Genomic DNA, 14469 nt, shown 5'->3' on the forward strand with positions numbered 1-14469 from the left:
TCTTTTATGGTTTGTCTCCCTCTCTGGTTTCATGTTCTTTCATTATTTCCCTCTCTTCCCCTATGATCCTCTGCCTTGTTTCTCAAATTCCACATATGAGTGAGATCATATGATAATTGTCTTCTCTGATTGACTTATTTAGCATAATACCCTCTAGTTCCATCCACATCGTTGCAAATGGCAAGATTTCATTTTTTGATGGCTGCATAATATTCCTCTGTGTGTGTGTGTGTGTGTGTGTGTGTGTGTGTGTACACACCACATCTTCTTTATCCATTTCTCTGTCAATGGACATCTAGGCTCTTTCCATAGTTTGGCTATTGTGGACATTGCTGCTATAAACATTGGGGCACAGGTGCCCCTTCAGATCATTACATTTGTATCTTTGGGGTAAATACCCAGTAGTGCAATTACTAGGTTGTAGGGTAGCTCTATTTTCAACTTTTTGAGAAGCCTCCACACTGTTTTCCAGAGTGGCTGCACTAGCTTGCATTCTCACCAACAGATCTTTGCCTCTTTGGTTAGGTTTATTCCTAGGATCTTACGGTTTTGGGTGCAATTGTAAATGGGATCAACTCCTTAATTTCTCTTTCTTCTGTCTCATTGTTAGTGTATAGAAATGCAACTGATTTCTGTGCATTGATTTTATATCCTGCCACTTTACTGAATTCCTGTATGAGTTCTAACAATTTTGGGGTGGAGTCTTTTGGGTTTTCCACATAGAATATCATGTCATCTGCAAAGAGTGAGAGTTTGACTTCTTCCTTCCCAATTTGAATGCCTTTTATTTCTTTTTGTTGTCTGATTGCTGAGGCTAGGACTTCTAGTACTATGTTGAATAGCAGTGGTGATAGTGGACATCCCTGCTATGTTCCTGACCTTAGGGGGAAAGCTCTCAGTTTTGAGAAGCTCTCCCCTTTGAGAATGATATTTGCTGTGAGCTTTTCATAGATGGCTTTTATGATATTGAGGTATGTACCCTCTATCGCTACACTGTGAAGAGTTTTAATCAAGAAAGGATGTTGTACTTTGTCAAATGCTTTTTCTGCATCTATTGAGAGGATCATATGGTTCTTGTTCTTTCTCTTATTAATGTATCGTATCACATTGATTGATTTGTGGATGTTGAACCAACCTTGCAGCCCAGGAATAAATCCCACTTGGTCGTGGTAAATAATCCTTTTAATGTACTGTTGGATCCTATTGGCTAGTATTTTGATGAGAATTTTTGCATCTATGTTCACCAGGGATATTGGTCTGTAATTCTCCTTTTTGGTGGGATCTTTGGTTTTGGGATCAAGGTAATGCTGGCCTCATAAGAAGAGTTTGGAAGTTTTCCTTCCATTTTGATTTTTTTGAAACAGCTTCAGAAGAATAGGTATTAATTTTTCTTTAAATGTTTGGTAGAATTCCGCCAGGAGGGCATCTTGTTTGTTGGGAGATTTTTGATTACTGCATCAATTTCCTTGCTGGTTATGGGTCTGCTCAGGTTTTCTATTTCTTACTGGTTGTTTTGGTAGTTTATACATCTCTGGGAATGCATCCATTTCTTCCAGATTGTCTAATTTGTTGGCATACAGCTGCTCATAATATGTTCTTATAATTGTTTGCATTTCTTCGGTGTTGGTTGTGATCTCTCCTCTTTCATTCATGATTTTATTTATTTGGGTCTTTTCTTTTTGATAAGTCTGGCCAGGGGCTTATCAATCTTATCAATTCTTTCAAAGAACTAGCTCCTAGTTTTGTTGATCTGTTCTACTGTTCTTCTGGTTTCTATTTCATTGGTTTCTGCTCTAATCTTTATTATTTCTCTTCTCCTACTGGGTTTATGCTTTATTTGCTGTTTTTTCTCCAGCTCCTTTAGGTGTAGGGTTAGGTTGTGTATTTGAGACCTTTCTTGTTTCTTGAGAAAGGCTTGTAGTGCTATATACTTCCCTCTTAGGACTGCCTTTGCTGCATCCCAAAGATTTTGAGCAGTTGTGTTTTCATTTTCATTTGTTTCCATGAATTTTTTAAAAAAGATTTTATTTATTTATTTGACAGAGACACAGCGAGAGAGGGAACACAAGCAGGGGGAGTGGGAGAGGGAGAAGCAGGCGTCCCACCAAGCAGGGAGCCCGATGCGGGGCTCAATCCCAGGACCCTGGGATCATGACCCGAGCCGAAGGCAGATGCTTAACTACTGAGCTACCCAGGCGCCCTATGTTTCCAGGAATTTTTAAAATTCTTTAATTTCCTAGTTGACCTATTCATTCTTTAGTAGGATGCTCTTCAACCTCCATGTATTTGAATTCTTTCCAACTTTGCTCTTGTGATTGAGTTCCAGTTTCAAAGCATTGTGGTCTGAAAATATGCAGGGAATGATCCCAATCTTTTGGTACCAGTTGAGACCTGATTAGTGACCCATGATGTGATCTATTCTGGAGAATGTTCCACGTGCACTCGAGAAGAATGTGTATTCTGTTGCTTTGGGATGAAATGTTCTGAATATATCTGTGAAGTCCATCTGGTCCAGTGTTTCATTCAAAGCCCTTATTTCCTTGTTTATCTTATGCTTAGATGATCTGTCCATTGCAGTGAGGGGGGTGATAAAGTCCCCTACTCTTATGATATTATTATCGATGTGTTTGATTTTGTCATTAATTGGTTTATATAATTGGTTGCTCCCATGTTAGAGTCATAAATATTTACAATTGTTAGATCTTCTTGTTGGATAGACCCTTTAATTATGATATAGTGTCCTTCCTCATCTCTTATTACAGTCTTTGGTTTAAAATCTAATTTGTCTGATATAAGGATTGCCACCCCAACTTTCTTTTGATGACCATTAGCATGGTAAATGGTTTTCCACCCCCTCACTTTAAATCTGGAGATGTCTTTGGGTCTAAAATGAGTCTCTTACAGACAGCATATTGGTGGGTCTTGCTTTTTTATCCAATCTGATACTCTTTGTCTTTTGATTGGGGCATTTAGCCCATTTACATTCAGGGTAACTATTGAAAGATATGAATTTAGTGCCATTGTATTGCCCACAAGGTGTTACTGTATATTGTCTTTGTTCCTTTCTGGTCTATATTACTTTTGGGCTCTCTCTTTGCTTAGAGGACCCCTTTCAATATTCCGTGTAGGACTGGTTTGGGAATTGCAAATTCTTTTAGTTTCTGTTTATCCTGGAAGCTTTTTATCTCTCCTACTATTTCAGTGACAGCCTACCTGGATATAGTATTCTTGGCTGCATATTTTTCTCATTTAGTGCCCTGAATATATCATGCCTGTCCTTTCTGGCCTGCCAGATCTCTGTGGATAGGTCTGCTGCCAATCTAATGTTTCTACCCTTGTAGGTTACAGACCTCTTGTCTCGAGCTGCTTTTGGGATTTTCTCTTTCTCTGAGATTTGTAGCTTTCCTATTATATGTCAGGGTGTTGACCTATTTTTATTGATTTTGAGGGGGTTCTCTGTGCCTCCTGGATTTTGATGCCCTTTTCCTTCCCCAGATTAGGGAAGTTCTCAGCTATAATTTGCTCTAATATACCTTCTGCCCCTCTCTCTCTTTCCTCTTCTTCTGGGATCCCAATTATTCTAATATTGTTTCACTTTATGTATCACTTATCTCCCAAATTCTCCCCTCATGATCCAGTAGTTGTTTATCTCTTTTTTTCTCAGCTTCTTTATTCTCCATCGTTTGGTCTTCTATATCACTAATTCTCTCTTCTGCCTCATTCATCCTAGCAGTTAGAGCCTCCATTTTTTATTGCATTCCATTAATAGCCCTTTTGATTTCAACTTGGTTAGATTTTAGTTCTCTTATTTCTCCAGAAAGGGATCCTCTAGTGTCTTCTATTCTTTTTTCAAGCCCAGTTAGTATCTTTATTTTTTTTGAAGATTTTATTTATTTATTTGAGAGAGAGAGGCAGAGAAAGTGAGAGAGAGAGAGAGAGCACAAGCAGGGTGAGGGGCAGAGGGAGAAGCAGACTCCCTGCTCAGCAGGAAGCCCTATTTAGGGTTCAATCCCGGGGACTCCGGGATCACAACCTGAGCCGAAGGCAGACACTCAACCAACTGAGCCACCCAGGCACTCCAGCTGGTATCTTTATTATCATTATTCTGAACTCTAGTTCTAACATCTTACTAATGTCCATATTGATTAGGTTCCTGGCAATTAGTACTGCTTCTTGTTCTCTTTTTTGAGGTGAGTTTTTCCATTTGTCATTCTGTCCAGAGAAGAATAGATGAATCAGAGAGCAAAATACTAAAATGGCAACACGAGTCTAGAGAAATATACACTAAACAAATCAGAAGAGACCTGAAACTTGGGGTGGGGGGGAAGAGAGGGAGAGAGAATATAATCAGACAGGTGAGTATAATAGAGTAATACACTGGGTTCTGTGTGTATTTTGGTCTGTTTTTTAGAAAACGAGATCCCAAAATTGTAAAGAAAGAAAAACTTATATATGTACAAAAATAAAATTAAATACAACAAAAGGATAGACTGTAACTGTAAAAGTAGAAATTAAAAGACAAGAAAAAACAAAAGGAAAGAAAAAAACCAGCAGCAACAACAACAAAATGTGGGAATATAAACAAAGAGGTGAAAAGAACAGAGCAATACACTATCTCCTGAGTGTATTTTGGTCAGTTTGTTAGAGGCAACTACATCTCAAAATTATAAAGGAAGAAAGACTTATATATACAAAAGTAAAATTAGATACATTGAAAGGAAAGAATGTAACTGTAAAGATGAATATTTTAAAAAGACTTTAACAAAACAAAACACAAAAAGGAAGGAAAAAAAGAGAATATGATCAGGCGAGTGAATAGAACAGAGCCACTGTATCCCAAAATTCTTTTTTTTTTTTTTAAAGATTTTATTTATTTGACAGAGAGAGAGACACAGCGAGAGAGGGAACACAAGCAGAGGGAGCAGGAGAGGGAGAAGCAGGCTTCCCATGGAGCAGGGAGCCCGATGCGGGGCTCGATCCCAGGACCCCAGGATCATGACCTGAGCTGAAGGCAGACGCTTAACGACTGAGCCACCCAGGTGCCCCTGCATCCCAAAATTCTTAAGAAACAAAACTTATATATATACACAAAAATCAGATTAAATACAATGAAGGGATACAATGTGACTGTAAAGATGAAAATTTAAAAAGATTTTTAAAAAGGAGTTGATAAAATAAGAAGTTGGTTGAAAAAGGAAAGAAGAAAAATTTAGAAAAAAAGAAAATTAAAAAAATTAAAGTAGAAAGACTAAAGAATCATGGGAAAAAGCCATGAATTCTATGTGCTGTATTCCCCCCCAGAACTGGGGGGAACTGAGGTTTTGCAGTTCTCATTGATCAGTAAACTTGGTCTTGGCTGGTTGTTCTTGCTGATCTTCTGGGGGAGGGGCCTGTTGCATGGATTCTCAAGTGTATTTCCCCAGGCAGAATTGCACTGCCCTTACCAGGGGCCAGGCTGAGGAATCTGCTCCAGTTTGCTCAATGTGGCTTTTGTTCCCTGAAGGTTTTCCATGCGGCTTTAGAGAATGAAAATGAAAATGGCAGCCTCCCAAGCTCTGGCCCCAGAGCTGAGAGCTCGGAGCCCCACTCCTCAGTGAGTCCTCAGAGAAAAGCAGTCAATCACTCCTGTCTCCCTGGTCTCTGTCCACACTCCATTGCAGCTATCTTTTCTTCCATCTCTGGTTGAGCTAGCAGGTGTTCAGAATGGTTTGATTGCTATCTAGCTGAATTCCTGGGACCAGACGGTCTCCTTTTTTTTTAGGGTCTCCTACTCCTCCGCCATCTTGGACTCCTCCCATTAGTGGTCGCATTTCTAATGGAAAACCACACATGTAGAGAGTACACCTTTCTGGATTATCTGATTCTGATTCTAACAGATTCTACCTTTCATCCCCTTGGAATTATCTTACAGCTCTAAATTGTAGATGACCAACAGCAATGCAGACACTTCCTTTTTATAGATTTGCAAATAAATATGGCTCAGTGGAGATTCAATTGTTTTTTCTTGTGGAAAAAGCCAATCTCCATCTATTTTTAAATTCATTTCAAAAAAATGTAAATGTCGGGGCACCTGGGTGGCTCAGTTGGTGAAGCATCTGCCTTCGGCTCAGGTCATGATCCCAGGGTCCTGGGATCGAGCCCCACGTCGGGCTCCCTGCTCAGCGGGAAGAATGCTTCTCCTTCTCCCTCTGCCCCTCCCCCTGCTCATGCTCTCTCCCTCTCAAATAAATAAATATTTTTAAAAATGTAAATGTCATAAACACTTTATTTTACAGATTATAAAACTGAATTTTAATAAAAACAAAACAAAAAATTGATTTCATCATTCCTTTACTCCACATAGATTTCTGGGTTTGAACTTTCCTTTTGAACTTGTAACGACTTCTTTGTTGTCTCATTAGTTAACGAGTTAAATAAGCCTTTGACACATTGTGCTAGTTTTTTAGGAATGCTGGAACTAATTACCACAAACTTGGTGGTTTACAATGACAGAAATTTATTCCGTTAGAGTGCTGGAGGCCAGAGATCTGAAATCAAGGTGTTGGCAGGGCTGGCTCCTGAAGGCTCTGAGGGAGACCCTGCTCCAAGGCCCTTTCACGCTTCTGGAGGTGCCCGCCATCCTGTATGTCCCTGGGCATGTGGCCACATCACTCTGTCTATACCTCTGCCTCCACATTGGCTTTTCCTCTGTGTCTCAGGTCTCTTTCTTCTCGTATAAGGACACCAGCCACTAGAATTAGGGCTATCCTCCTCCAGGATGGTCTCATCCAGAGAACTTTAATTCAATTACATGTGTAACAACTCTATTTCCAAATAAAGTCACATCACAAGCTGCAGAGGTTAGAACTTGGACATATCTTTTGCAGGGACATTGTTTAGTCCCCACGCACATGTTCATTTTATGTTTGTGTGAGAAATCATGCTTCTTAGTAAATACATACTTCCATTTTTTAAAAAAATATTTATTTATTTGAGAGAGACAGAGATAGCGAGAGCATGAATGCGGAGGAGAGGGAGAAGCAGTCTCTCCGCTGAGCAGGGAGCCCAACGCAGGGGTCGAGCCCAGGACCCTCAGGATCACGACCTGAGCTGAAGGCAGACACTTAATACTGAGCCACCCAGGCGCCCCACGCTTCCTTTTTAAGAAACAACAGTTTAGTAGATTCATGGGCTTGGGAACACAGGGGTGCTGGGAGATTTGGGAGATGTACTTGGGAGTGGGGGACTGACTGGGCAGCACTGCAGTGGACTGTGTCTGGGGTTTGCATGGACCAGGAATAGTGGTCACTTGGGGGAAGGTTTTCTTGGTGCTCCTGGGGCCCGGCCATCTCAGTTTTGGGGAACTGACTTCACATAGCACCACCAGGGGTAGATTCCCCCCCTTCAGTCCAGGGGCCTGTACCTGGGACAGGAGCCCCAGTCAGTACTAGGGTCCTTTGATGTGGCAGTAGAACAGAGTCCATTCCTTTGTGTGTTTGGGGAGAGGGAACCGGCTGTACTTTTTCCCAAAAGTGGACAAGAAAGCCCCTCCCCCATTCCCAGCCCCAGGCATGTGGCCCAGGCTTCCAGCAGTGTCTGTCTGGGCTCATGCTGCCATTCTCAGCCTTGCTGGTGTCACTTCCCAGACACTTTAGAAGCATTGTTATGTGGCCTACACTATCTCCTGGACCGGTTTCAATAAACATTATGGGGTTAGGTGAGGAGGCTCAATGTATGCAACTGGGAACATTCCAGAAAGCCTGGCCTTGGGAGGGGCTCAAGGTCCACTGTCAGGCCCTAGCCCGGACTCCAGGGACAGGGCTGTGAAGATAGGGCAGGCAAAAAAACAGTGAGGACAGCTGTCTGCATTCAGCCAGAGTATGGAGCCCAGCTTCTGTTACAAGGCGGGTGATGGGAACAAGGTGATTCTGGGCACTGAGCTGTAGCAGAAGAGGCCTGGGGTGGTGTGTTTCACCACAGGAGACACTGGCTTCACCTGGGCCCGGGGTAAGGGACAATCTGCAGGGACCACTGGGCTGCCCTTGCGGGAGCAGGAGAAACCACGTGGACAGGGAGGAGCCGTGCGGGGGCGGGGGGGGGCCATGCGGGACCAAAGGAACCTTGAGGGAGGATGGGGACGAGCTGATAGGAGAGCTGCCGGGTGGGACCAGCGTTAGTGGAGAAAGCTTCTGGAGCAGTCCACGTGGAGGTGGGGGACTTGGCAAGTGTGGAGTAGGGGACACGAGGCCCAGGGCTGCCGCCAGAGGGCCCGGTGCAGACCCGCGTCCCCGACCCCTAGGGGCGTGGCTCCTGAAAGGAGGCGCCCGCAGGGGGGCGGCGCCGAGCTCAGCGCAGCGGCTGCGGCCCCGGAAGGAGGCTGAGCAGGCTGGGGTACCGGGGAGCGGAGAGAACCTGGAGCGGGCGGTGTTCCCCTGGCCGGTGAGAGAAGCAGAGACGAGGAGCTTTGGCGCGGGCGGGGAGGGCCTCCGAGAGGAGGGGACGGGTCCTGCCCTGCCACCCGGGCGGGCTGGCAGGCCCGTGCGGGGGGAAGAAGCCTTCCCGTGGGTCTCGCCTGCCCTGTGAGCACCACTCAGGGCGTCGCTCCTGACGGTCCGCCTTCCACGACGCCCGGCACACAGCAGGCGCCCACAGGTATCCCCGGCTTCGATCCAGGGAATAAGGAGCTCTAACCTCATTTTGTAGCGAGGAAAGCGAGCCGCGAAGCAGGGAAAGAGATTCACCCTAACCGGTGGCACGTAAGTGTTGAGCCCCTCCCCGCCCCACCGGTCCGGGCTCCAGGTCTCAGAGCAGTGTCCCCCCACCCACCCTCCCGCGTCCGCCCATGCTCTGAGCTCCCGGGAACCAGTGAGCTGACCTCCCCGAGCCCCGGCTTCCATTCGGTGGGAGCAGACCCGGAGTCGCCTGCCGGAGCGGACACGGCGCGCTGTCCTAGCCCTAAAGCTAGGCTGCGGCGGCCGCCAGGGGGCGCTGCTCCAACGCGGACGCGGGCACGCTCGGGCGTGGCCTCCGGGGGCGCGCGTGCGCACTGAGCCCCCGCCCCGCAGGGGCTGCTGGGCCGGGAGACGGGGGCGTGCGGCAAGCGAGCGCCGGAGCGGGAGCGGGAGCGGCGCGGCGGCCTGGAAGATGTGGCGGCCGGTGAGTTCGCAGCCCGGCGTGGCCGGGCGCCGCTCCCACGGGCCCCGTCAGCGCCCGTCCGGAACCCCGGGGCCAGCCCCGAGCCGCCCCGACCTGGGCCGCGTCAGGGACCGTCAGGGCTCTTGGGGGCGGGCGTCCTTCACCGCTGTCGGCGTCCCGGTTCTTCGCGGTGGCGACCCCAGACCCTGACCGTAGACCCTCACCGCTGCACGCCGTGCGGCGGCCCGAGCGGAGGCCCCCGCGGCCGGCTCGCTCTGCCCTGGTCTCCAGCGCGCCGCACGTCACCCTGAGCGGACACCTGCCGCCGGGCGTCTGAGCAGAGGAAGGACTGGGGGCGTGGGGGGGCGGCCTCGGGCCGGGCTCCCGCCGGGCGGCCCTGGAAACCTCGCGCCGCGCCGGCCTTCCGAGACTTCTGCCCGGTCCTGCGCTGTCCTCCCAGCCCCTGGAAGTGGCCGCTGCCCTTCCCGTTCTGTTTCTCAGTGGGGCCTCCCATGTTGGTGTATCTGCAGTTAGGATCAGCACTCTTTTTTTTTTTTTTTAAGATTTCACCTATTTATTTGACAGAGAGAGACACAGCGAGAGAGGGAACACAAGCAGGGGGGAGTGGGAGAGGGAGAAGCAGGCTTCCCGCCGAGCGGGGAGCCCGACGCGGGGCTCGATCCCAGGACCCTGGGACCACGACCCGAGCCGAAGGCAGACGCCCAACGACTGAGGCACCCAGGCGCCCCAGGACCACAGTTTTTGTGGGTTTTTTTTTTAAGATTTTTATTTATTCATTTGACAGAGAGAGAGAGCGAGAGCAGGAACACAAGCAGAGGGAGTGGAAGAGGGAGAAGCAGGCTTCCCGCCGAGCAGGGAGCCCGATGTGGGACTCGATCCCAGGACCCTGGGGTCACGACCTGAGCCCAAGGCAGACGCTTAACGACTGAGCCACCCAGGCGCCCCTGAAAGATTTTAATAAAACTGAAAAGTTGAAACTGATAATAAGTATAGAATTTTATACCCAGGAAACAGAAACCACACAATCTTTTTTTTTTTTTTTTAAGATTTTATTTATTTATTTGACAGAGAGAGACAAAGCAAGAGAGGGAACACAAGCAGGGGGAGTGGGAGAGGGAGAAGCAGGCTTCCCGCGGAGCAGGGAGACCGATGCGGGGCTCGATCCCAGGACCCTGGGATCATGACCTGAGCCGAAGGCAGACGCCTAACGACTGAGCCACCCGGGCACCCCATGATCAGCACCTTTTAAACCTGGGGTCATAACCACTGACCCCGCTCTCACCCACTCTGGCCCCAGGAATCCATCCTTTTCGTCATAGGGTTTAGAGCTGAAGAGACTGAGAGGGTTTATCAGCATTTTCAACTTGGAGCTTTCTACAGGGCTTGTATTTTTCTAGTAAGCCTAGCCTTGTAGGGTTAGATATAAACAGTATGGATGCGTGTTTTTTTTTTTTAATTTAGATTTAATTAACATATAGCATATTATTGGTTTCAGAGATAGAGGTCAGTGATTCATCAGTCTTATACAACACTCAGTGCTGATTCCATCACATGCCCTCCTTCATGCCCATCCCCCAGGTACCCCATCCCCTGACCCCCCTCCCCTCCAGCAACCCTGTTCGTTTCCTGAGATTAAGAGTCTCTTATGGTTTGTCTCCCTCTCTGGTTTTCTTGTTTCCTTTTTCCCTCCCTTCCCCTGTGATCCTCTGTTTTGTTTCTTAAATTCCACATATTGGTGAGATCATATGATAATTGCCCTTCTCTGCTTGACTTATTTCACTTACCATAATACCCTCCAGTTCCATCCACATCGTTGCAAATGGTAGGTATTCATCCTTTCTGACGGCTGCATAATATTCCATTGTATATATGGACCACATCTTCTTTATCCATTCATCTGTCGATGGACATCTTGGCTCTTTCCACAGTTTGGCTCTTGTGGACATTGCTGTTATAAACATTGGGGTGCACATACCCCTTCAGATCCCTACATTTGTATTTTTGGAGTAAATACCCAGTAGTGCAATTGCTGGGTCGTAGGGTAGCTCTATTCTCAACTTTTTGAGGAACCTCCATACTATTTTCCAGAGTGGCTGCACCAGCTTGCATTCCCACCAACAGCGTAGGAGGGTTCCCCTTTCTCCGCATCCTCGCCAACATCTGTCGTTTCCTGACTTGTTAATTTTAGCCATTCTGACTGGTGTGAGGTGGTATCTCATTGAGGTTTTGATTTGTATTTCCCTGATGGCAAGTGATGTGGAGCTCTTTTTCATGTGTCTGTTGTCCATTTGGATGTGTTCTTTGGAGAAATATCTGTTCATGTCTTCTGCCTGTTTCTTCACTGGATTATTTGTTCTTTGGGTGTTGAGTTTGAGAAGTTCTTTATAGATCTCGGATACTAGCCTTTTATCTGATAAGACATTTGCATAGGGGCACCTGGGTGGCCCAGTTAAGTGGCTGCCTTCGGCACAGGTCATGATCCCAGGGTCCCGGGATCGAGCCCCATGTCAGGCTCCCTGCTCAGTGGGGAGCCTGCTTCTCTCTCTCTCTCCCTCTGCCTGCCTCTCTGCCTACTTGTGCTTTGTGCTCTGTATCAAAATAAATAAATAAATAAAATCTTCAAAAAAATCCTGGGGAAAAAAAAAAGACACTTGCAAATATCTTCTCCCCTTCCGTGGGTTGCCTTTTAGTTTTGTCGACTGTTTCCTTTGCTGTGCAAAAGCTTTTTATCTTGATGAAGTCCCAGTAGTTCATTTTTGCCCTTGCTTCCCTTGCCTTTGGAGACGTGTCTAGCAAGAAGTGGCTGCGGCCAAGGCCAAAGAGGTTACTGCCTGTGTTCTGTAGGATTCATGGATTCCTGTCTCACATTGAGGTCTTTCATCCATTTTGAGTCTATTTTTGTGTGTGGTGTAAGGAAATGGTCCAGTTTCATTCTTCTGCATGTGGCTACCCAATTTTCCCAACACCATTTGTTGAAGAGACTGTCTTTTTGCCATTGGACATTCTTTCCTGCTTTGTCGAAGATGAGTTGACCATAGAGTTGAGGGTCCATTTCTGGGCTCTCTGTTCTGTTCCATTGATCTATGTGTCTGTTTTTGTGCCAGTACCATACTGTCTTGATGACGACAGCTTTGTAATAGAGCTGGAAGTCCGGAATTGTGATGCCGCCGGCTTTGCTTTTCTTTTTCAACATTCCTCTGGCTATGCGGGGTCTTTTCTGGTTCCATACAAATTTTAAGATTATTTTTTCCATTTCTGTGAAATAAGTTGATGGTATTTTGATGGGAATTGCATTGAATGTGTAGATTGCTCTGGGTAGCATAGACATTTTCACAATCTTTGTTCTTCCAATCCAGGAGCATGGAACGTTTTTCCATTTCCTTGTGTCTTTCTCAATTTCTTTCATGAGTGTTCTATAGTTTTCTGAGTACAGATTCTTTACCTCTTTGGTTAGATTTATTCTCAGGTATCTTATGGTTTTGGGTGCAATTGTAAATGGGATCGATTCCTTAATTTCTCTTTTTTCTGTCTCATTGTTAGTGTATAAAATGCAGCTGATTTCTGTGCATTGACTTAATATCCTGCTACGTTGCTGAATTCCTGTATGAGTTCTGGAAGTTCTGAGGTGGAGTCTTTTGGGTTTTCAACTTAGGTGCAGATGCATTTCTGTTCATTTTTGTGACTTGCAATGAGCCTGCCTTCCACAAGGGTGTTTTATGGATGGAGATGCGGCAGAGGCAGTGTGAGAGCCAGGCAGACAGGCGCTGAATTGGCCTTTAGCTCAGCACTTTACAGCTCACAAAGTGTCTGCACATATTCGGGTCACTTAATCCTCCCAACCGCCCTAAGGAGTGGGCAGGCAGGTTTTAGCTTCTGATGAGGAGCTGCTCACATCTGGTAAGTGGAGCAGAGCCCAGTAAGCCTCTGAGACCTGACTGGTGCCAAGAGGGTCATAGACCCTTGGAAAAGAAAAGGGCAGGGTATTCATGGTCCTCTAGGCCACCTCTCGTGGGCCCAGATTCCTAGGCTCACTTCTTACCTGTGGGAACATTTCTGTGCCTTGGATTCCTCTGCTGTTTAAGTACACAGGGTGGTTGACCCTGCCAGGAAACAGGCGTGGTTCTTGTCACCTCTGTAGTTCTTCTGGCTTGGGCCTCATCATGAGATGCAGCGGGTGCTTCTTAGCGCTGTGGGCTGGGTTGCCTGCAATGACCTTTCAACCCCTAATGTGCTCTATCTAATCGACAGGGTGGCAGGGAAGCGGGTAGCTCGGCCTGTTGGTGTCCTTTGTAATATCTATTTGAGTCTCACTACTCAGAGTCTTTTTTCCCTCTACTTTATAGGTTGTTAGCTGAGTTCCAGATGAGCACTCTGTTTCTGCAGGCAGGCTGTGCACACACTCTAAGAAAGCATGAGAAGGGGGCGCCTGGGTGGCTCAGTCGTTAAGCGTCTGCCTTCGGCTCAGGTCATGATCCCAGGGTCCTGGGATCGAGCCCCGCATCGGGCACCCTGCTCGGCAGGAAGCCTGCTTCTCCCTCCCCTACTCCCCCTGCTTGTGTTCCCTCTCTCGCTGTGTCTTTCTCTGTCAAATAAATAAAATCTTTAAAAAAAAAAACAAACAAACAGAGACTGGGGTAGAGAAGGCCCATTGCATCTCGTCCAAACTGGAAGGCTTTGAGGTGGTGGGTGCAGAGACGAGTATAAGCTAGGGCTGTCCCAGGCAAGCCAGGGCATGTAGTCATCCTAGTGAGAAGGCACTGGTGCCTGGGGGAGCAGCCTGGCGATCCACAGCTCTCTCTTTGCCTGTTTGCTGGCATGTTCTGGTGCTTAAGCTCTGGGTGTGATTTGAGTTATATGTAATGTGCTGGAAATTGCCCTGGACTGGTTCCTGGAAGATTTGGCTACAAGTTCTGTCCCATATTTATAGTCATCTGACTTCTTTGGGCTTCGGGGATGTCTCTTGGATGATGGGGATAGTTTGAGGAGCACTGGCCATCCCAGACTGGAAGGAGCCAGGTCTTGAATGGGCCTGTGGACTGTGGTGGGGGCTTTGGAGTTGTCAGCATGAGGCCTCATCCTTGGAGTCCTGTGCAGAGCCAGCCTGCTGCAAGGGCTGCTGCCATCTCTTACCTGACCGTGGCCTTCTTCATATTGCTCACCTAGCATCCAGGGTTGGGCCGTGTGGGGTTCTGGTTCATTCTGTCACCATTTATCTCAATTCAGCAAGCCTTCATGGAGTTCCTGCTTTATCTAACAAGCACTGCACTAGATCCTAGAAGCACAGAGATGATTGAGAGGTGGACCCTGCACAGTCTGGTGGGGGAACAGAGACTA

General features: G+C 47.0%; 1 protein-coding gene across 11 annotated transcripts in view; it reads left to right on the top strand.

Moving 5' to 3' along the window:
* Positions 1-8329: 8329 nt before the first annotated feature.
* ADCK5 (aarF domain containing kinase 5) overlaps positions 8330-14469 on the top strand; it is a 51219-nt gene continuing 45079 nt past the window's right edge. For 6 of the 11 annotated variants that reach the window (XM_081816716.1, XM_081816721.1, XM_081816723.1 and 3 more), the window contains exons 1-2: positions 8330-8418; positions 8683-8735. Coding sequence is in view for 1 of the 11 variants with exons in the window: in XM_081816720.1 (XP_081672846.1) it covers positions 9124-9135 (12 nt within the window). In the remaining 10 variants the exon portion in view is untranslated. Of the gene's footprint in view, positions 8419-8618; positions 8736-8991; positions 9136-14469 lie in introns of those variants that run through there. The other 5 variants (XM_081816718.1, XM_081816727.1, XM_081816720.1 and 2 more) reach the window with 5 other exon arrangements.

Source organism: Leptonychotes weddellii, chromosome 4 (genome assembly GCF_054177405.1).
Source record: "Leptonychotes weddellii isolate Sample4059 chromosome 4, ASM5417740v2, whole genome shotgun sequence".
Classification (NCBI taxonomy): domain Eukaryota; kingdom Metazoa; phylum Chordata; class Mammalia; order Carnivora; family Phocidae; genus Leptonychotes; species Leptonychotes weddellii.